At 33.5% G+C, this 24,646-nt stretch overlaps 1 protein-coding gene across 5 annotated transcripts in view; it reads right to left on the bottom strand.

Annotated features, from left to right (window-relative positions):
* Slc4a10 (solute carrier family 4 member 10) overlaps positions 1 to 24,646 on the bottom strand; it is a 132,507-nt gene that overhangs the window by 21,774 nt on the left and 86,087 nt on the right. For all 5 annotated transcript variants that reach the window (XM_047543946.1, XM_047543948.1, XM_047543947.1 and 2 more), the window contains 6 exons: positions 19,302 to 19,407; positions 14,448 to 14,609; positions 12,880 to 12,993; positions 11,634 to 11,795; positions 4,134 to 4,385; positions 2,816 to 2,884 (listed from right to left, as the gene is read on the bottom strand). In XM_047543946.1, coding sequence (XP_047399902.1) covers positions 2,816 to 2,884; positions 4,134 to 4,385; positions 11,634 to 11,795; positions 12,880 to 12,993; positions 14,448 to 14,609; positions 19,302 to 19,407 — 865 coding nt within the window. The remainder of the gene's footprint in view (positions 1 to 2,815; positions 2,885 to 4,133; positions 4,386 to 11,633; positions 11,796 to 12,879; positions 12,994 to 14,447; positions 14,610 to 19,301; positions 19,408 to 24,646) is intronic.

Genomic DNA, 24,646 nt, shown 5'->3' with positions numbered 1-24,646 from the left:
TTAAAGGTATACCCTGTTTTGCTGTTCATTTGTGTATTGAAACTTATTATACTTAACTCATGTGGCTTTGATTATGTTTTCTTCAATTTTTATTTCAAAGAGTCACTTTCCAAATAATTCCAAAACTCAACATTCTTGTTTAATTCTAAACCACATGGGTATAAAAATCATGTGAGTTGAATTAGGGGGAAAAATCTGTTGAAACCTATCAAAATGATTTTACTTTGTTTCTTAAACTTCTGCTGCTGTATTTATGTGAGCCTGGGGCCTAATAATAAATACTTTTCACTTACAGATGAAATTAGTACTCGTGGAACTTTTGCCAAAGGCAATAAAAGAAATCCAGCAAAACAAATAAATAAAACCTCTTCCCATACTCTTCCTTATCTGTCTTACCAATCCAGTTCTACCAAAAGACACTTTTAAATGAAAAAATGAAATCGTATTTGAGAAAAAGCACGTAACACTTCTTAACCACCCCGCTCTCCCAAGTTATTTTACCCAGGGTCAAGATGAACAAAGACATATCATCTTTGTGTGTTTGGTGATTTTACAATGACTTCATGTTGAAGTTACACCTCAATTCTGATATCTAGTACTATCCAAAGGCCTACATGCTGCTGCTCTCAAAGTCAGGAACTGGCTACTCACGCAGGAGCAGAGACCTGTGCTGTTGTTCCTCAGTCAGGTGACTGTTCTTTTGTATGTTTTGAAGAGTAAGGGGACTAGCAATGTCATAGGAACAGCTGTAATTTATATTTTTCTCTTAATTGACAGAAAAACAAAACTATTCAATGAATAAGCCTTGAATTTGGTCTCTTTTTCAGGCAGATCAAAGTGGTTTGGCTAAATAATATTAAGTTATGAAATAAAATTATTCAAAGGCAAATTTATATAGAAACTTGTATTCATTTCTTTGGACTACCATAACAAATTATCACAAACTTTGTGGTTTAATACAATAGAAATTTATTCTCTCACAGTTGCAGAGGTCAGAAGTCTGAACTCGAGATGTTGGCAGGGTCATGATCCTTTTGAAGGCCCTAGGGAAGAAAATTTCCTTTGCCTCTTCTAGCTCCTGGGGCTCCTGGCGTCCTTGCCTTGTGGCAGCAAACCTCCAATCTTTTCCTCCACCTTCGTGTAGCCCCTCTTCCCTGTGTCTCTGTGTGTCCTCTTCTCTGCTTACAAGGACCCAGTCATTAGATTTGGAGTGTGCCAAGTATCTGAGTACATCTGCAAATACCCTATTTGCAAATATCACATTCTGAGATTCATGTGGACATGAATTTTGAGGGAACATTCACTATTCAACCCATAACAACATCGTAAAAGAAATAAGCAGGAAGAATTTGCCAATAGCAATCACAATTATTTAGAATACACTTATAGAGGTTTTTAAAATATGTCCACGAATTCTTTGATACTCTTATCTTTGAGAGATGACGTCTTAATTCACTTCTCTTGTGCTCTAGTTAGACTTAGGGTGTACTTACTCATCTTCAATAAATATAAAATGTGGAGTATGACCACATGCAATTCTGGAAAGTAAGTCAAAAGCCATTGGCACTTCCTTTTTCTCTCTCTGGGAGTTGGCTTCCCTGTTGTAGGCACACATAAGTTTCCTGTAGAAAGGCCTTTGTGGCAAAACACTGAAGCCTCCAACCAAACACCACAGAGGAATAATGCCTTTTGCCCACATCCATGTGATATGTCATCCTGAAGTAAATCTTGCAACTCTACAGAGCCTTCAGATGTCTGCAGCTCCTGACAACATCCTGACAGACCCACATGAATCATCTTGATCCAGAACCACCCAACTAATCTGTTCCTGAATTCAAGACTCCCAGAAACTGACATAATAAAGGTTTGCTGTTTTGAACCATGGGATTTTATAGTAAATTTTTTGCTGGATATGGTGGTATACTCCTGTAATACTAGTGGCTCAGGAGGTTGAGGCAGGAGGATTGAGAGTTCAAAGCCAGCCTCAGCAAAAGCAACTAAGCAACTCAGTGAGACCCTGTCTCTAAATAAAATACAAAAAAAAAAAAAAAAAAAAAAAAAAAAATTGGCAACCTCAGAAAATTAATACAACACCTAACATACTAATTTAACTAACATTTTAACAACGTAGAAAGTTTCTCCTATATTTGAAACTGCCTTACTCTATACCTTAAAAATAATTCTATAGATACAATTGCAATAACAGAGAAATATAAAAGGAAAAAAATCACCCAGGATCTATCTTAACACATTTTTTCCCCACCTTTCTTTTTAATCCAGCTCAAGTTCATAGCTTTATAAACATATGTTAGGTAGTTTTTTCACTTTGTAGTACATCATAAGCATCTTTATCATCTTACTTTGGTGGGCACCATAATTATCAATTTTCAGTGAATGTCTAATTACTTAGTCATTTTTCTGGGTTGTTTCAATAATCTAATAGCATGTGTGAGAATGAATATTTTTGTGCATACACTATAATCATGGATAGATGTCCATATATATGATCAAAGTGTCAAAGACTATATTTGGATATATCTTGAAAGGTAGTGCTATTAATCTTCATAAAGGGTCATAAATGCTAAATTTCTTAGAGTACTAATATATTTATGATAAATAAAAGCATAATAAGATTAAGAACCTTAGATGCTAGTGAGGATCTTTTTTAACTTTTGCAACTCTTAACAGTTGGAAGAATTTAATTGTGGTCTGAAAATTCAGATGATGTTGTTTTCTCAGTTGTCACATGACACAGTATCGACAAACCTTAAGATAAGTCAGGACAGATGTGCCTGTAATACTGTAAGTAGCTTACCTGAATTCCCTTTAGAGATGAAGCACCCATATAAAGAAATACTCCATACAGCACTGGCATGGGGATAAACTGTAAAAGAACAATTAGAGAAAAGGCACAAATAATTTTCCAATATATGGACATGCTATTTTTCACTTAGCCAAAGGGGGCAAAAACAGAAACAAAATGTATTTTTGAAACAATATAATGCAGAATTAGAAGACATGGGTTCAAATCCCACATCTAGCACTATAGAAGCTTATGTAAGTTATTTAAACTCTCTGTGAATTAGTTGCTCAATATCTTAAAAGTGATAATAACAATAGAGTTCTCATAAATATTTAATAGGTGAAAAACTATTTCAGAAACTATATCATGCATGATAAACAGGGGTATTAACAATTACTGTGCTACTTCTGCAACTTTAAAGACAATTTAAATTTTATTTCACAAAGGCCAGATATTTGGATTAAAGAGGAAAAATGGAGCTTACATCTAGAAATTCTTCCTAGATTACAGTAGATATTTGTAATCATGTGTTGTTCAAACTCTTTTTTATTGAAATAGCTCATCATCATCCACCTCTATAGTACTCACATGACATAGAAATTAGTTCTTGAAAATGTTTCAGTGATTAAATATAAGTAAAATCATGAAAATTAATAAATAATTCAACTAAAATGATCAAATTATAGGCAACTAAAATGAGTTACAATTTATAGTGAAATTAACATACATTGGAAATATCTGCCAAAATTACATGACAAAATAATTACTATTTAGTGCTCTTCAAAATGAATTGAAATATGTTAAATGTGAAAAAAATAAGTGTATGCAATGATGATGTCCACGCAATAGTTTTATGGAGTATTAAAAATATAAAACTGGATATTTGACCACAACCATGGCTCCGCAGCTATACTCACTTCTACTCTCTAACTTAAAGCAAGTAATATTAGTTGCTAATATATCTTTCCATTGAAAAACAAAGCAAAACAAAAAATAAAAACAGAAACTTCAGTTTATTAAAGCCTGCAGTGAATGCAGGTCACAGTCAATCAGAAATGAGTGATATTTTTCCAGTTTCATCACAGTTTCAAAGTTATTTTAATAGTTTACACATTAATTTTTACTTTGCCATTGTAAACCTTTATATATTTAAGGATTCTAAGTATAGGATATAATTTCTTCCCTTCATAGTTCAAGAAGAATTACATAAACATGATAAAGAAATTCATCACATGCCACACGATATTTATAATATTTTCCTTAGAGTCAAGTGATATCTTTATATGTATATTCTGCTTTCTCTAAAATTCATAAAAATACATTCTATTACCTTCAGAATGCTGGTCATAAAGACTGATGATCCCATAAGAATAAAAATCATAAGCCCAGTAACTCTTTGTTCCCGAATGCCGAGAAATTTGGGTTGTTCTCCTGGAGCTGAACATTCTGATTCCAGTTTCAGGCTATTGACATGAGTGATGGAGAGGACGGTGGCAGCCACAAACCAAGGCAGACCCATGATGGAGCATACCCCAAGCATAACGGCCACCATTAACAGATCCAGATGGTACCCACAACCTTTCTGTTAAAAAAAAAAGAAAGAAAGAAAGAAAGAAAAGGAACTTTCAATAGCATAGCTAAAGGATGACCTTTTGTGAATAGAATCCTCATCCTGACAATACCCAAAAGCCCTCCACAGTGATCTTCTGGAGGTAAACTCTCAAACTTTGTTTCTAGTTGCTCTCTTATATCTCAGTGGGTGGCTTTTCATTGGGAAAAGTAATATCGTAGAGGTTAGGCTCTCTTTTTTATGCTCCTTTTATCTCAATATAGTGTGATCTAGTTCAAAATGTTTCTCTTTCAGCACTAGAAAAATTCAGCCTCTCTTAAAATGATAGTTTTATATTTTCTATCTCCTTAGTTACTAATCCCTGTATTTCTACTCCACTATCATTAACCCCCAGGTGTTGCAGACTTAAGTGCTTCACAGGAGCAGGCAGAAAATGTAAGAAAGGAAAATAGGTGGGCTGCAGTGTACAGAGGCTTCTCTTAATAGATGATTAGGTCCATTCTCTGAGAGGGAACTCCAGGATGGGCAAGAGTGCCGCCGCTCCCTTCTCCCACTGTGTCCTGCAGGGATTTAACGGGTAAAACCTCTGAGGTAACAAAAGCCTTGGCCTATTTTATGTTCCAATTCTTATTTTTAATTTTTCAAAACACCACTGCATGAGAGGCAGTATAATCCAAAAACTGGTGATGATAACAGAAGGTGCCTCACTGGATTGTCGTGAGAATTGAAATATGTAGTATTATAAATCATTTATCATAATGTGTGCTCTATAGATAGTACCCAATGAACATTAGGTACTATTATGTTCTAGCAGTGGGACAATACATTTTTTTGTGCTCATCTTGTTTCAAGGTTCCTCAATAAAATCGTATGTTTCTTAAGAGCAGATAATTTGCCATATAATTTCTTAATATTTTTCATAGTTTAAAAACAATCATTAACACACAAGAAGTAACAAATAAAAGTTACAGATTGACTTTTTTTAAAAAGGAAATATACATCACTGAAACTTCTCTTAGAATTAAACTTAATCATTTTAATTCTAAAATAAACATAATGTCAAAGTTGGTATGAACATGAGCAGAAATGACCAATTCTTCAATAAGAACAACTTTGGCCTTTTTGGAGGCATTTTGTCAAACTACAAGAAGTTTGTAGTTAATACAAGACCTAACAGAGCCTAAGTATGAATTTATTTGTTGCATATTTGTCACAGTAGCGTTTTCTGTTATTTTGTTTTGTTAATTATTTCCTTACTAAGAAAAAGATTCTTAAAATCACTTGTACTTCCTTTCTTTTCTGTTTAGCCCTTTCATCCCTGCCAAATTATTAAAGATAATTAAAAAAAAAAAAGGGAGAGATCCACCTAAGGGTGTTTCCCCCATGTTGTTACCAGCTCAGTGATGCACTTCCTTGGGTCAACTGATATCTGGGGCAATGCAACATTTCACTAAAATGTCAGAACTATTCCCTTGATGGATATGATTCTGGAAACTTTTCTTTTTAAGCAACTCAGGGAAGATTTTCATTAAAATATCTGGAAAATGGAAAGAGAATCATCCTGGTGTCAGCATAACCAAAAAGACATAAGAAGATGTTTTACAAGGGCCATAATATGCTTGACCCTTGTGCAAACATTTAAAAAGATGTACTTCCGTAGTATAGAACTCAAATTTTGATTCCTTTAAGGGTTTCTCTGAGCAGTTACAGAAATGTTTTGTCTTGGGGACTGAGAGAGAATGGTCCAGGAGAGTGAAGGATCTACCTACTCAAGGCCCTGCCTCTGAAGGAGTGATCGGGAATGTGCCCCTGAAGCTGTGGTGCTGCCAGGAGAGGATGGAGGATGTAAACCTTGAGTCAGGCTTGTGCTTTTAGCACACCCTGGACTTTCTCAGGATCCATGTTGACTACAATTTAATAGTTGGAGGGAGGACGTCCTTATGATAGCGATTTTCTCTAGCTCTTATTGAGTGATTTTACAATGTAATACAAGGTAAATGGTGAGATTCTGGATGTGTGGAAGTGGACAAAACAATTTTTTCAGAGAGAATAATTTCCTTTTAAAATTCAGAAAGTTCCCTTTGTTATGGACAAATATATCATGAAAACAATACAATTTCCCCCTTATTATGCTGTACAATAATGGGAGCAACTTGATTTAATGCAAACCAAAGGAAATAAAGCAGTTCTGGCACTTCCACTAATTAATCAGCAACTTTATTCTTGCCTTTCATTAGACATGCCTTTAAAAACTTAGTCTTTGTAACTAAATTATTAGTTGATAGGCATGCCAGCCAAAGGGAAGTATCCTTTTGTCAGAGACAGAACTCTGTACCTTCTAACATATTTCTGTAGACATTTTTTCTCAAATAAAGACAGAACTGGAGTTTTTATTCTCACATTCATCCATGAATCACGGAAAATGGACATATGGGAGGAAAAGGGAGCATAGCAACAGGTGATGCTACACCAGACCCCACTAAAACCAACATGCAGCAAGACAAGAGGCCAGCCAAGAGGACCATCTGATACCCAGATGCCACTGCTGAAAAAATTCATTTCAAAGCTTGGCAGCAATTTCCTGCATCTGTCAAGTTAACCACATAAAAGACTATAGATTGACATGAAGAACCAGGCTGACAAAGAGGGCAAAAAAGAACATATCAAATGCCATAATCATCAAGAGAATGTGGTGCCAAATGAATGTAGCAAATGCATTCATTTACTCAAGTGATCTGGGATTGTATTGCTGTTTATTAAAAATGATGTCAAGAGAAGCCTGAACTGTCTACAGAAACATGTAGAAAAGCCCATAGTTGTATCTTAACAGAAACTTTCTTTTCTGCAAGATAATGTCTTTTTCTTTACACTTTCAGAGAGTATGCTTAAAAAAAAAAAAAACAAGCTGTTACTTTTAATGCTTTTTAAAGAGATTCCATTAACCTATGCCTATCCCACTTCTCAAGGAAGAAACAAACAAACATACAAATTCTGGTAATGGTATGGACTTCTATGTATATCTATATGCAATATATATGATACTTTTCATTTCAGAATTTTACACTTATAGCTTCTTTCACTCTTGATATGACCCAAAGGATCACAAGATGAAACCAGTGGGAGTTTTGCTAATTTTGTTCTTCCTCATTTTCAGATTGTAGTGAGTCACTTAGCCAGTGAGCTGGGCTTAGCCTATGTAGATCAGCATGGTTTGTGTGTGTAGTAACATAAAATGATTTAAATTCTTTTTTTTTTTTTTTAAACTGGCATGAGAAACATTGTTTAAAAGAAAATCACTACTTATTCTGATAATAAAAGTGAAAAGATCTAAAGTATGTTTAGGAGAGACGAAAACTGAAATTAATGCTGAGGTGACTTAGAGATGATATAGACTTAGATAATAGGATGTGGAGTCTACAAGGTACTTGGTACAGTAACTAGAACACAAAATTCATTAAAAATTTTCAGTGAATGTTCCAACCAAGGCAAATATGGATTTTCAGGTAAGAAAAGAAAATTTGTAAAAGCTAAGATGTGTTGAACTTGTGGTTTGGGAGTATATTTAAGAAACATTTTTTCAAGAAAACGTGGTTCAAGCCAAAGTCAGGAGCCTTTGAAAATGTTTCAGTGAAGCAGCAGGAAGGGAGGGTAGCCATGAAACCAACCATTCTTCTGAGTTCTGAGAGGTAATATTTTTGTTGCTGTTAACAAGAAAATCAGTAACAAAGCAATGCTAAAGGATACAAGGATTATAGATCAAAATTAAATGTTCACTGTGTTATATATCATGTCTCCACTGAAAGAAACTTGCTTTGAAAATATCCACATCCAAGTAGGAAGACAGGGTGCTTAGGCTCAGAGTGACTAAGACCCCACCGACTCCTCTACTGGTGTCAATACCACAGAGTTCATAGTGAAGCCAGATTTGCTCTGATATTAAGTCTAGGCTGCTAAGGGGCAAAAATATGAACCTACTGAATACATAGTTACTTACTTATGTAATACAAAAAGTTTAATTATGTAGCCTCAGGTTTATTTCAGTGACAAAATATTAAATGTTTTAGTTCCGCATTTCATCCTGTCAACAAATATTTGAAAGGACCAGTTAAAGAGTTCATTACTATATTCTGGTTCTTCTGCGCTGTATGTAAAGAGAAAGAATAGTACATAGATTTGGAGCTTTGGAATAGGCTTATGAAGAATGAGGAGCAAGAATAAGAGCTGTGTGATCCATGTGGTTGAGAAACCTGGAAAGGGCCAGGATGCAGAATGGCCCAGAAGGTAATAACACTATAAGCAAATCCTCATTTACTTCCAGTTTGTTTTAATATAATTCCATTAGTACTTAGAGAAAATACTGCCAGAATCAGTTTAACTGATAACCTACACTCAGCATAATTTTTCAGCCAAATCAATGGAATTCTATCTTTATTACAAGGGGTAAAGTCATCTTCTGTTGAAAAGTAATCAGTGACGATATGGCTTACTTTCTTCTTAAAATATCAGTCTTTTAGTTTATTTTTTTTAATGTCATGTAATTATATGCAGTCATTAAACATGAAAAAAAAATTTTGTTGAAATGGGATGATCTTCACAATAAAGTTCTTCCATGAAAAAAATGAATAGATGTAGTATGAAAATATATACTTAGAACTGGGGCTACAGGGCTGGGGCTTCAGTGGTAGAGCACATACTTGTCCTGGGTTTGGTCCCCAGAAAAGAAAGAAAGAAAAGAAAGAGAAGGAAGGAAGGAAGGAAGGAAGGAAGGAAAGAAGAAAAGGGGAAAAAGATAACATTTACTTAATTATATATCAAAATGTAAACAATATTATCTCTAGGTCATAAAATTATAGTTTTTCAACTTTGTCCTTTAATATTTTATATTATCTGATTTTAAACCCAAATCATATTTTACTTTAAAATCAGAAAACAGATGCTTTCAGTTTTTTAAAAAAATAAACAGGTATTTAGTATAAAATGTTTTCCTACATTTTTGAGAGTTGCAGGATAACACAATGTTTAACATAATGTTCTTAAACTTGTTTTATAAGTCTACTTAAGTAAAATGTAGCATTGATATTAAAGTCCTGTTGCTTGATTTTGTGTAATGCTGATATTTTTAAGGAAATGTTTTAAAATTATTGATATTAAATAATGAGACTATTGAACTAATCCATCTAGACTTATGAGAGCCAATTATTTAATTTTTTAAAATGTTCCTATAAATGGGATAATTTAACTTCTTCCTTTCCTATTCATATGCCTTTTATTTCATTCTCTTGTCCGATTGCTTTGGCTAAAATTTCTAGCACTATGTTGAATAGGAGTGGGAAGAGAAGACTCCCTTGTCTCATTCCTAATCTTAGAGGAAATGCTTTCAGATTTTTCACATTTCATATGATTTTGGTTGTGGGTTTATCAAATGTGGTCTTATTTATTGATGAGGTATGATCCTTCTAAATTGCTCAAAGCTTTTATCATGAATTTTATCAAATGTTTCTCCTGCATCTATTGAGATTAATTAATGTGCTCATGAAAACAAATAAAAATTTTAAAAGTAAAAATTTCCTGCCAGTTTACATCCCACCAATAGCTCAAAATGGCCATGTTGTGAATAGTCACACCATGGAAATCAGCACACACATGGTAAATCTGGATCTCTTTTTACACAAGAGAACTGGTTGTTAACCTGGTATTAAACTAGACCAAAACTCCACTGGTCTAGTTCCTAAGATTTTTATGAGATATTTTAAAACATATATCTTTAATAAGTAAACATTTTATTTAACAAAAACTACAAGTGAATTGAATTAATTCATTTTAAAAATTCAGCATCTTAATTCTTTTCTACAAGAGAAGGAAGAAAGCTCTTCACACACATTCTCACTAATATGTGCAAAAACTCCCTTAATGAGATTTATTACAGTCAGGTACCATGGCACACGCCTGAATTCCAGCAGCTCAGGAGGCTGAGGCAGCCTTAGCAAAAGTGAGGCACTAAGCAACTCAGTGAGACCCTGTCTCTAAATAAAATATAAAATAGGGTTGGGGATGTGACTCAGTAGTTGAGTACCCCTGAGATCAATCCCCAGTACCACAAAAAAAAAAAAAAAAAAAAAAATTATTACAAATAATTGTGCTTTCTTATGCTTAGCTCATTACTATATTCACCCAAAGTTTAATTTGAGATTTTTAAATCATTTTAATATATTTACAAAATCCCATAAAGCATGATTTCTGTTACTATGACAATGATTTTTTTTCCCATAGAGTTATGGGAAAGGCTATGTGAGCTAGCAATTCCCCACCCCCATGATAATAGAACAAAATTCTTTTTATAAGGTTTTATGTTGATTATTTTTGTCATTCAATGACTTCATTGACTTGCTTTAACACATTTCTATAAATAATAGCACTTATAATCATATATCTCAGAAAAATTTAATACCAGTGAAAAATAATTGTTCAAAGTAGCAAAATGGCAGGGTCAGAATATAGAAAATAAGAAATATCCATAGTTAATTATTCTCCTTGTAAAATGAAGTTATCAAAATTTGCAATTGAACTAAAACAAAGTCACAAACTATAGTATTTATGACTGAGTTTTGTTGTTATAGGCATTACAAACAGAATAATAATTAAAGAAAATGAGAAATATCTGAACATGTAATTTGTTCTACTAATGCATGCAATGTAATATATATTTAGGTTCAAATAAAGGAATACAGAATCCCAAATGTAAGGTAAGTTGGTAAAGCTGTACTTCACCGAAATTATTTCATTAAAATATGTTAAATATGCTAAAATTAGAACTTTGACAATATTTTTCAGCCCTGAAGGTAAGGTTCTAAGACTAATACTTAAATAAGTGCTACTTCTAACAAATTTTTATTTTATTTTAAGAGGAAATATCTTGTAAAACAATAAAATTATGAACCCCAGTCAGGCGAGGTGGTGCACACCTGTAATCCCAGAGGCTCAGGAGGTTGAGGCAGGAGGATAATAAGTTCAAAGCCAGCCTCAGCAAAAGCAAGGCGCTAAGCAACTCAGTGAGACCCTGTCTCTAAATAAAATACAAAATAGGGTAGAGATGTGACTCAGTGGTCAAGTGCCCCTAATTTGAATTCCCGGTAACCCCCAAAAATTATGAACCCCCAAATATTGTTTTAGTATTTCAATTTGCAAATGAATATAGAATACAAAGTAGATTGCTATCAGTTAAATCAGAATTTTTTATTTCAAAATTGATGTTAAATATACCTTTAACTTATGCTCTTTTCTGTTGATGATGACAGCTGTAATCTGTTGGTCCATAAAAATTAGAATAGTACAAAGCAAAGCTGGAATTATTGCAGCTATTACAGTCCACCATGGATTTGGACCTAAAGGTGTAACAAACCAGCCACGATCATCTCTGGTGGGCTGAGGAAAATAAAAGGGTGTACATATTAGCAGCTGGATTAATAGATACCTAATCAAATTAAGTCTTAGAAATACTACCAGGAAATTCCTAATTATTCATGAAGCGTTTATAAGATAGCAGCCATCACTCTAAGGGTTTTAACTATTTCAACTCATGTTTTTTTCTTCACAACACTCTAAAGAGGATGATACAGATAAAACAAAATTGAGGCATACAGTGATCTAGTAAATTGCTCAAGGTCCCAAAGCTAGTAAGTAATAGAGATGGAATTTAAACTCTGACAGATTAGCTCAAAAATCTATATTCTCAATCAATACCTACAGTAAATAATATTAATGTTTACCACTTACAATTGGAAATTTTATTCATTTTAACAAATAGTACTTTGACCACTATGCTAGAACTGATATACAAAGATAAATGTCAGAACGTTCTTTCAGTTTAGAATTACTGATAGACATTTAAACAAAATATTTCAATAGAATGTACTAGCTTATTTTAGATGTAGGAACAGGCTATTGTGTGAATGTAGAGTAAAAATTTTGTCACATCAGAGGCTCAGAACAGGGTTCTAAACACAATTGATGCTAGAGATGAGTCCCAAAGAAATTTATTCTGACAATAATCCTATGAGGAATTTCCCACCTCTGTTTTACAGATGAGAAAACCGAGGCTCAGAGAGGATTAATAACTGGCTCAAAGTCAGTTCCAGGCCTATCTTAACCTATTTTTCAAGCCCTACTCACTATCTCAAGATAATGCATTTCCCTTAGCTTCAAAATTCTTCCTTATCTTTTATGAGTATTGATTTTACAAAAGTTGAGAGGAATTTTTTTTAAGCAATCCTTGGGTTTTTATTTCTATGATTATTATTTATTTTTAATACTAGACCAAAATTTTAGACATGCTGTGTGCATTTTGTTTATTATAATGTATATTATTTATATTATTAAATATATTAATGTATATTATTTATATTTACATGAAAATCTCAAGTGCTAAGGTTATAGACATCATCTTGATGAAGATTAAACCTAGAGAGGAGAGATGGATGATAGATGTTAAGTGCTATGATAAATTCACCTTGAAAACACTTGGTACTTGCAGTTTTGGAGATGGGATCCCAATGGCATAGTCTATTAAAACCATACACAGAATTGTAAGAAAGACAGCAAAGTCACTCACTATGGATCGAACCTAAAAATAATAAAAACACTTGTCACTTAATGGAGCTATAAATACCAATGAGTGCTCAGGAACATAATCTAGAGTCACACTTTATAAACACTTTACATCATAATATATTTTATGCATACTATAATATTACCTTTAGGTCTGTCAGAACCTGAATATATATTTATGTATCTCTGTCGTTTTGATGGGTACACACTCAACATTTCCAGAATGAAGAATTATGGAATAGAAATAATGGTGGTTGTGCTGTTTTCAATACTTATTTAAAATCTAATTTTCTTATCATTCTGGGTGTGTGAAAATTCAGAACACAGAAGAAGGTTGAATGGACAAAATTTAACAAAATTTTAGGACTCCTTTGCAAGCCCACAGCAAACATCTGAATATGATTAGTCAACAGCACCGTAAAAGAAAGTATCTATTTTTTATTGAAGAAGCCCAATGTTTTAGTTCAACTATGATGCAAGTATAGCACTTGGTAATGTACACAACAGAGGAGGCAAATTTAAAATGTATTCAATTTAAAATGTGTTCTGTGTAAGCCAGTTTTTCAAGTTATTTCTCACTTAAAAAGTCATTTTTGAACAAATATACAAGTATTAACAAGATCTGGCTTTTCTTGGAATCTTTATGACATATACACAATTTTTAAAAGGCTTAAAATTACTGTTTTAACTTACAAAAATAATTTTGTATTAATCAGATTAGGTTTAGGGGGAGGAACTAAATCTTCCACCTTAGAAAAGAAGAAGGAGACCTAAACAGAAGCCCTTTCCGGAGGCAACAGTTCTTGAAACATTTTCTTCGAGGTATTTTATCAAAATCTATAGCTCAACGATAAAAAGCTTGTTTCCTTGTTTCTTTTACTTTTTTTTTTTTTTTTTTTTTGGCGAAATCAGACATTATAGGTGTTACTTTGCAGTGTTAAATATTGAACTAAGCTGTTTCTCTGTTTACTTTCCTTTCCAAATATGCAGATGCAAACATGGAGGGTAAGGGGGAGGGACTGACGCTTTAAAAACCGAAAAAGAGAATAGTGTTCCAATAAGTCTTGCAGGGGCTTCCCCAATTAGGGAATGTAAGAGTGGTTCCTCTGAGGTATCTGTCAGGTTGGAATAGTTCCCACTGTTCACTGGGCAAGAAAGTGACAATCAGTAATGCAGTGTGTGCTTTGAATTTCCAAAAACCTAAGTGGAAAAATGGGCGTTGATCTTTGAGGCTGGCAGGAAAAAAGCCTGCAGGGCTGGTGCCCTCCCTGGCACCTGAATCGCAAAATACTTCCTTATCGCCCCCTCACCCCACCCCACCTCTAACCTGGCATGTCTTCCACACAAAAGTCCTTTTGGGCTCCTTTCCTTCATCACTTGCTCTTTCTTTTGTCCTAAATCATGTAGAGGACTCCACAACATGCTATATATTGGCTTACATTTAGATCAGAAAAATTGCAGTCAAAGTACCTTAGTTGGAAAATACCGGCTAGTCTTGAACTGCTTCAGAGTGGCTGACATTGTAACTGTGGAAAAGAACAGTATCACTGACCAGAACAGAACGTCTGGGACATAGGGGTGATCATGGCCACAGGCTCGTCCAGCGTACTCTCCATGCAGTGATTTGCACTCCTGCCACAGGAAGGAAGGCAAACGGGTGTTAAAAAGGGCTGGGTGATTTTTATTTCAGGAAAATAACATCTCCCAATCAGCAGCAGTTGAAAACAGAAGCTTTTAGTCTGTGGCTCTCACAAGGATTGAGCGGATATTACAGATTCTTTCTGATTTCCATTTGGACAGGTAATGAGAAATATCAAAAACATATTATGTAAAATTTGAAAATAAATGTTTCAGTAAATCCTTTTAAAATGTTTATCCTTACAAATTAAATTCAAATAAGACTATTGATTTACCAAATTTCTTAAACCTAACATCTACTAAGTTCCTGACACCAGATTTATTAAGAATATGATATATTTGATAGTGAATGGTTACCAACGTTAGACCCAATGCCAAATCATTTGAATGCCTCATTTTAATTAATTTGCATAGCGACCCTATGGTATAAGTAGTTGTGATTATTTGTATTTCATTATCTCAGGAAAATGAGGCATACAGATATTAAACAATTTGCTGTGGCCTCACTGCTGTTGGGTGGCAGCAAAGGTGAGATAAAACAAGATTCTTGTAGTAGAAATGATCACATATTAAAGAACAATTATTCTGAAAAATTATCCAATCTACAACTACCTAGAAAGACAAGACAAGCAACAAGAAAACTACAATGCATAATTATTGAAGTGAAATTGTGAGTCAGAGATAGAACTCGAATTCAGATTAAAGAACAAGTGAGCAAAAAATTACTTGAGAAAAGTAAACTTCATATTTACTATGACTTCCCCACAGTCTTTATTTCTGGTACTATATATCTATAAACCCCTGAAGAACCATTTCTAATTTCCGCCTTAGCCATGAGGTGGCAGCAAAGTCAAGAAATTTTTCCTCAAGAAAAACAGCATTTTAAACATTAAGTATTTTGAAAGGAAAAAAAATATACTTTAAAGTCATTTGGGTTTTATTATTTTATTTTAATAGTAATCTTACTAAATTATATTTTATTTCAAAAATAAAATAAATAAGGAGAAAAAAATGTAAATGTTCCAGTGACCTTATTAGTTCTTGAGGTATTCTGGTCCCTTGCACAGAAATTAAATTGTGTGATGGAACAGAGAGATCTTAGAGAAAAATATGAACTGATGGATGGATCAGCAACAGAGTCTTTCCAATGAATCAAACCTCAAACCCTGGAATCCTTGCTTAGCAGAAAATAAATACCTTAAAGAGATTCTACAATAAATCACAAGTAGCTACACTGTCATTTGAAAACAAGCAAACAACAGCAACATCTACTAGGGGTAGACCCTCTGAGCCTAAGAATCTTAAGAAATATGATTGAGACACTTTAAACTGTCTAAAAGAGTCTGTCCCCTATTCTAATCTAATTGCAGATACCTTTCTTGCTAGCTGAATTCCAATTATCTATGTTAAGCTAGTACAGAACACAATAACTTGGCTAATTGAAAAACCACAGAAAAATCCCCCAGGCCTTAATTATAGCTTTAATTTCCCTTCTCTCAAAACTCTGTAAAAATAGATAAAGTAGCAAAAATGAATCCTTGTATTTTTTTCAATCTATGCTTCTGCTCCTGTCCAGAAATGCTGGAGAGCAATTACTAAGCAACATCATGGGTAAGCAGAATGGCTAAGCACAAAGAGAAGCTAAAAGTTCCATTATAAGCACATTATCTATTGATTTGTGAGCATTTACAGGCTTTTTTTTTTTTTGCAAGTATAAAAGTCTTCTAAATATTCTTTGGACTTACTGGGTTTTATCCTCAATTTCTAAAACATAGATTTCATTTAAAGAATTGTTTTTCTCTTTTATAATCCAGAATAAATTGCCAAAGACCTTTCTAGTTACTTTAATTCAAAGCAAATTTGAAAATATTATTTATTTATTTTTGCCTTCAAGGGGACAGGATGTTAACTTAAAACTATAAATATATCATGAACCACTAAGTTCAACATTTATTTTGAGCATTATACTAACTGCACTCTCAGTGCACGCACGCGTGTGCACACACACACACACACACACACACAGAGCAAGTTCTGAAATTTAGAAGTCAAAACCAAATCAAAATCCTGCTCTCTTCTTTTGAGTCTAATATGGTTTCACTTACAATGGGTTCTCAAAAAATGCTTGTTGACAAACTGATTTCTACTAATTGCTCTTCAAACACATTCTAAGTTTCAACAATTCTATAAGTTGGCAAAAAATAAGTTTGATAAATTATTAAAGCTGATGAGTGTCCTGCCCCTAATATATGTACAAACTACACAATGTAATTCAGGCACAGAAACAATTCTTAACCAATTGCTAGGTAATTATTTATGAATATTATAACCTTGTGGAGGGATTCCTTAAAATTTTATATATATATATATATATATATATATATATATAAATAAAAATCAGGTATGTATGTATGTGTGTGTGTGTGTATTTTACTTTCCAATTAATATTTGAGATAGAACTGTTTTTTAAAACAATCATCAGATATTTATCAAATATTTAAAACTTAGTATACATTTAGCAATTTAAAATAATCAAAGAAAGCCCTTTAACTTTTTCTCTTGCTTAGTTAGCAAGAAGTAGATTATGATTCATGAGGTACTTAACAACTCAAAAAAAAAAAACAATATGGGACTTAGCAAATTAATAATAAGTAATTTAATGTTATATCACCACTCTTACAAAGATGTAATAAACATCAGCACAGCGCTTTGTTAATAAAATACTTTGATGACATGATGATTATACTGAGGGAAAGCTCAGTATAAGACAAATTTTAATGTTCTTCACTGACTTAAAAATTACAAGGTTTTTGGTTTTGGGTTCCCAACCCCCCTCATTATATAGCATTCTCTTTGGTGATAAGAGTTATATCTGGTCAAGATTAGCAATTACCCATTATAAAACTGTTTTTAGCTAATGAAAAATAATATGAAAAATTCTGCCAGAATGTTAGCACGTAGTAAAGAACTTTTAAAAAATAAGAAAACAAAACACCAAGTATTAAGCTGGGCACAGTAGTGCACGCCTGTAATCCCATTGGCTCAGGAGCTGAGGCAGGTGGATTGAGAGTTCAAAGGCAGCCTCAGCAAAAGTGAGGCACTAAGCAACTCAATGAGACCCTATCTCTAAATAAAACACAAAATATGGCCGGGGATGTAGCTCAGTGGTTGACTGCCCCTGAGTTCAAAACCCAGAATCAAAAAAGAAAAAGAAAGAAAGAAAGAGTAAGAAAGAAAGAAAGAAAGAAAGAAAGAAAGAAAGAAAGAAAGAAAGAAAGAAAGAAAAGTATTATATTTGCTTTGATTGCAAAATATTTTTCACCATGCTTCACTTGACCAGAAAACTTACAGTATTGAAGAGCCACTACTGAAAGGATCCACCATGTTCCCATGTCTAAATTCTGAATAACTATCATCCCCTCTTGTTTAGCTCATCATTTATTTTATTAGCCAAACTAAATGACTGAGCAGAAGCAACCTGGCAATTTTTTTTTCTCATGAAAAAGAAATAGGTTTGGAATAAATGTTAACAATAACAGAAGAAAACGACTAAAGTAAAGGCTATTCTAATGAAAATAACTATAGTAAAAATAAAGGTAGCAAAATACAGGTCAAGAAGAATTTTATGGAAGGTAAGTAATTTGATTTCTATTCTGAAAGCCCACATTTAGTGTTTTAGAAAATTGAGAAAATAGACACATGCTTTTATAAGAATCATGTTTTGAGTTTTATATCTGTATAACAACAAATGAAGATTTCTATGTTCTACTGTCTGGCCCACCTACTAAAATAGCATGTGTTCGATCAAATGAACCAGAATTCATATGTTTAGTGCCAATGAATATAATGGAATTTGAGCTTACACAGGTAGGTAAAGTGGCCAAAGCTTTGGATTATAATGTTTGTAGCTGAGAAGAATTGAAAAGAAACTAGGACTTCTCAGAGATTTTAATGCTTATTAAAAGAAGAACACATTCAATTTTCAAATTATAAGATTTCATTGAATGGAAGTAAAGAATACAAATATAAATGTCAAAAGATGTGCACAAACATTATAATAGATTAAGAAGAAATGAGATGCAACTGAAAAGAAAGAAATCAAAGAGAAAAGGCTAAGAAAATTAAACAAAGGCACAGGATTTAATATGTATTGGTGAAAAATACATTGGTCACCTTTCTTGAGTAGAAGATAAGAATAAAATGGAAGCAGGAAAGCTCTGTGGAGGAAAGCAACAGGATTTTGTTAAGAAAAATGATTTTGTCCACTCAAAGCATCTCTTCCCCCTCTTCATATTCTGAGTAGCTGGAGCCGTGTATCAGAGAAAAGTAAAAGCATTCTGGGTTCTTTACATGAAAGGCAGACTGAGTACTGCCATATGGTTTCATTTAGGTCCACACCACTCATACTTAATGTACTTTCAGTTCATAGCAGTCAAATTGTTCTTTTTCTGTGTGTTTCAGAGCAATTCAAGCCTATAAACTATGAGGAAAAACCTTCTCATTCAATGTGAGTGAAACCCCAGCTTACTGATGAATACCTAAAATGGAGGAAATTAAAGTTATCCCTTTCAAAATGTTATGCACTCAAAACTTTTACTTTACTAGCAATAATTGATTCAGAATGTCAACAAAAATCCTTACAATAAATGATTCAAGCTATGACTTATTTTTCAATGGTTTACTTACTGACACAGTCAGGTTCTCCCAAATTATGTCAGAAGCCGAAATATTGGATGCCCTCCATTCCTTCAATGTATCATTACTGGGATTATGTGGCTCCACACAGTTACATCTGAAAAGACAAAATGAGGTCTTTTCTGAAATAAATGGTTTTTTGTCACAGTACCCAAAACATATATGTAAAGGGTCCTTTCTTCCCAGTCACAGAATTCCTTCAGATGACAAGTAATTAGGATAGACTCTTCCAAAAATCAGAACAGATCTACTTCTGAGATATTGGACCACTCTACAGTATTTTCTGGGAAGAGAGGTCCTAACAGAACCACTTGCCTATAAATTATAAGTGGAAAAATGATAAGCATACAAATCTACTATTATACTACTTACCTATTGTAGTTAATATTGTATAGCCATATTAATTAAAATTAAAGCATGTAAATCACATTGCAAAATAATTTACAACTGCTATATAATTCAAAATTAGAGCTAGACTGAAGTCAGAACCATAGCTATATCAGAATGTACTATTCTTTATGACAAATGATAATCCTATCAAACATCAAACAATCAACAAACGATTTTTTTCTGAATGCCTACTATGAATCAAGTGCCATAATGAATGCTGGATTGGGGTGAGAGGCTCTTGAAACAGAAAGATTTGGAAACAGTGGTATTTTTATGCAATAGTAAATACAATTTCAGACCACGTGTTCTTTATAACTTTATAACTCATTGAGAAAAGGATACAAGCAAAGACAACCAACAAATTTATGGCCTTAGACATTAACCTCAATTAATGAATAGTTTTTTTTTGTTTTTTTTTTTTACAAAAACTCATTCATATTCCTGCTATTTTGCCCCTCAGAACACATCTAATAGAAACATTTTGTAAATGGCAGTTAGGCTCCAAGATAATCCGTGTAGGCTACAAAACATGAAAGTTCACTGGACCCCTATTTTAGTTGTATGAATAGAACTGTAGAATCTAACCACTATTACTAAGATTATATCTATGGGAAAAGTTTTACAATTCATACTTGGTAAACCTCTGTATGCCTAAGACACAATCTCTTTTCTGTCTGTTGTCTGTATCAGGAAGTTCGGCTGTTTTGCTTTACCACTGTTCTTTCACTTGTCTCAGAGTGGAGGGTATATTGTTGCAAGAAACTACTTGATCTGGGCAGGATGGACAGGCATGGTTCTGACTCTCATTAAGGGATATTAGAGGATTCTCCAGCTGGGCTCACTCAGAGATGGGTCTCAGAGGCCAGAGGAGTGAGAAAGTTGATGACAAGGGGTTTAAAGGAATGGGATACACAGGCAGTAGCTGCTATAAGCAGCTGCACTGGCCTGTGTCAAAAGAAGGGAAACAAAGACACTAGCGTAATAAACATTAATGAATGCAAGTTGTGCCCAAGTGCCAGATTTGTTGTACACAATCACAGAATTCTGTCTAGATTTTGTACTAGACAGCTCTATCATTTATTGACTGAGTCCATGGGCATCTTACTTAACCACTCTAAATCTGTTTCCTCATGTGTGAAATGGAGACAAAAAAGCTTACCTACTAAAAGTACTGTGAAAAATAAGTAACATGTAGGCACCTCTGGAACTGTGGCTGCCATCATCATACTTATCATCACTACTATTTTCTGACTCATTCTTCAGTCTTTTACAAAATATAAAACTCTACTTTCACCTTGATATAACACAAAAGGAACACTAGTGCTTTCTGTAATATGCTAGCATTCTCTTTGCTTTGCTCCAAAGTAAATACATACAGTTAGCCTTCCATTACCACAGGTTCTGTATCTGCAGATTTAGCTTAAGGATGGATTGAAAATATTCTAGTGGTGGGGACTGAGCATGTGTAACTGAGCAAGTACAGACTTTTTTTTCTCTGCTATTATTCCCTAAAAAATACAGTGTAACAACTACTCACATAGCATTTACATTGTATCAGGTATTACATATGGTATAGAGATGGTTTAAAATATATAGGAGGATGCAAGTAGGTTATATGCAAATACTATGCCATTTTATATAAGGGAGTTGAGCATCTGCAGATTTTAGTATTTGTAAGAGGTTCTGAAACCAATTGCCCAAGGATACCAAGAGATGACTAAAATGTAAGAGAAAATATGGCCAGTTTATTGCAGAAGAAACATAATCAGGGAGAGAGCACTATAGCAGAAATATGACTATGCCCATGTGCAAATGGGCATACACACATATATATGCTTTCTAAAGCTACTGACTATCTGTATATATAAATAAGCCATACAGACAGCTACCATAGGCATGACAGGAAGCACTTTATGTTTTCTAGGCTAATAATTTAATTTTCATATTATCCAAAAGGTTATGCTGATAGAATAGATCTGAATTCTCTTTGACACTATAACTCCTGCTCTTTCAGTTATAAGATCATGCTGCTAGGTGTGACTTGGTGCCATTTCTAGCAGGATAGTCAGAAAGTGAGGAGACTCAGAACAAAGAAGCAACTACATTTCACTGTGTGTTTCTCCTTGCCTTGTTTTTCAGGACCTATCTGTCCTCCAAAGCATCTTGTAGCCTTGCCTTCATATCATGACAACTACTCCACCCCCATCACCCTCAGTCTCTGATGTCCAGTGTCCTATTTCTCTTAACCCCATATAAACTTGGTGGTATGGTTCTCCATTCACTTGCCTTGTTATGTGTACCATTGCTCAGGGCCATGTTCTCTGCTGTCCAAAGTTATTGTACTGTGCTATTGGATAAAAGGGCATAATGGGTTACTGCATTCCTGGCTGTGTATTTACACTTAAGCTTTAACTGTGACTTAATGAAAGTGCTAAACTACAGCTCTCAGGTAAAAATGGCAATCTCAGGAGAGAGATTTTTGCAGAGTCAGGTGTCCAAGTGGATGTTAGTTACTTATACCTTTGTCAGGATTCTCTGTGAAAAATAACTTTCCTCACCTGTAAGTCAATTCCAAATTGGAAAAATATGTTTTCATCTAAAATATTTATTTTATGTATCACAGACATCAAGGATAGCCACTAAAGTCAGTTCCTTCCTGAGTCATCATGTCCGATATCTGGAATCTCAGTGGATAGTTGTTAGAGGCTGTATTCTTATATGCAAAGTTTAAAAAAGATCTCTGTGTCAATCCCTGGTGGCCCAAAGAGGGGTCCTGGCTGTTCAGTTCCTATGTTCTTAAATATGAGAAGTAGATATTCTGACTCTATAAGTTGAAAATAAAATGAGAATAATATCATTTCTATCATTCTCTGTACTGATGAACTTAGTCCAAATTATTCTAATCCAAACTATATAAAAGGAAAGAAAAGTAAATTAGAAATAACACGTGAAAGGACGGAATATGAATTCAGAACAAGTTCTTCTGCCAGTCTCATCCAAAATAATTTCTAATGACTTTCATAATCAGATATAAGTATTAACACATGCACACACACAAATTCTTTAGGTGCATACTATCACTTAGGATACGAGGGTGTCCAGTCAAATTTCTTATGTTCATTCAAATCCAAGCATTCAGCTAAGTGACCTTGGACAAGTTAACCATTCTGTGCTTTTGTTTATCTGTAAAGTGGTAACAATGACAGTAATCTACTTCACAGGGTGATTATGAGGGTAAATGAGTTAATGCAGGTGAAAATACGTACTGATTAGGTGTTAGGTATCTTCATGATGGTTACTGTTGTAAACATAAGGCACAAGAAAGGGAAGTTTCTGTACTTCATTGTTTTTATTTTATTTCTCCACATTTTTAAAAAACACCAATTTAAAATGTCAATAATTTTGACTTGTGATATTGGATCACTTGGCTTAGAATACACTTTTTACAAAACACATCCTCTGCCACCCTTTACTGCCCACAGAAAAGCATGTGCTCTAAGCCATCTTGTGTATCTAAATGGCTGCAGAGTGATTAGATAAACATTATAATTAAATGCCCTCATCCAGAAGTCTTTGCTTTTGTTTCTAGGCTAATGGAGGTGATCAGTCTTCCTTACACAAGAGGAGCCTGCGGCTGCCTTCTGAAAACACAGTTTGGTAAAACTCCCTTCAATGCTACTACTAATTTTAGTCCCCGGGTTGCAGATGCTCTCCTTTTGCCTTTGTGGTTATTAATAGTACCTTCCTGTGTGCACTGAACAGTAATGGTTCGTGATTCATTTTTTTTCAAGCCTCTTTATTGACTAAATTAGCTTCCAGAGTGCTGTGTAGCAAGTTAGGTATTAATATAAGGCATAAAATCAGAGAAACATGACCTATCTGTAAAGTCAAACATGTTTTTAAGATGATTCTGTTTTATTTCAAAAAGTACTTTGAATTGCAAAGAATAGCAAAACTACACTACAGAATAAATATTAAAAAAAGAAAAAGAAATCTCTGATGTTCTTTCCATCACAACTACTATAATTTTTAGCATATTTCTTTCAAGTAGTTCTTATGTATGTTTTTAAAATATTTTTATAAGCAAACAATTTTTTCTTTTTCATATTACATTATAATGGGAGCAATATCCAAGTTGCTATATTACCTTTCAGAATCATCAGTTAAAAAATATGCATCAGTTTACTTACTTATTCATCTACTATTAAACATTAATTTGTTCCCCTTCAGATTACTATTAAAATAAGTGTCAAGCATTTTATAAAATATCTATTTCCATATTTCAGATTGGATTCTTAGAGCAGATTTGCTAAGTGCCTATACTTTTTTATTAGAACATTATAGTTATGCATACAAGTTGGGTTCATTTTGACAAAATCATACATGCATGGAATTTGATTTACTCCATTTCAGTTATATTTTTCTCTTTAAGACATCATTCTGATATACAGCTATATCATATCATGAGAACAATAGCTTTACCTTCTAAAAAATGTCACATAACTTTGTAAAATACTACCACAACTAGCTAATAATAAAAATAAAAATACTAGCTTCACTAAATTAATAAACTTTCTCATTTGAATTTCATTTCTATACAAATGGTTCATCTTCTATTTGACCTCTAAATATAAACTCTGGAAATAGTTTTCACTTTATGCCTTTGGGCACCCTATACCTTTATGTGACAGCATATAGGTCAACTATAATTAAATATTTGTTTGAACATATAATGCCAGGAAGTAGGGGCCCATGACAAAACATTTTTGGAAAATGTTCTGTACATCAATGACTGTGGTATTCATTTAAACTCATATAAAGGTACAGTTAAAATGGGTAGACTTTATTTTACCTAAATGATATTTCAATAATCTTTACAAACATAAGTAAATTGCATAATATGTTAGGAAAGGGAGACAGAGCAGTTGAAAGTTTAGATTAAAATG

This window comes from Sciurus carolinensis, chromosome 3 (genome assembly GCF_902686445.1).
Source record: "Sciurus carolinensis chromosome 3, mSciCar1.2, whole genome shotgun sequence".
Classification (NCBI taxonomy): Eukaryota; Metazoa; Chordata; class Mammalia; order Rodentia; family Sciuridae; genus Sciurus; species Sciurus carolinensis.
This window is presented reverse-complemented; position numbering and strand designations above follow the sequence as displayed.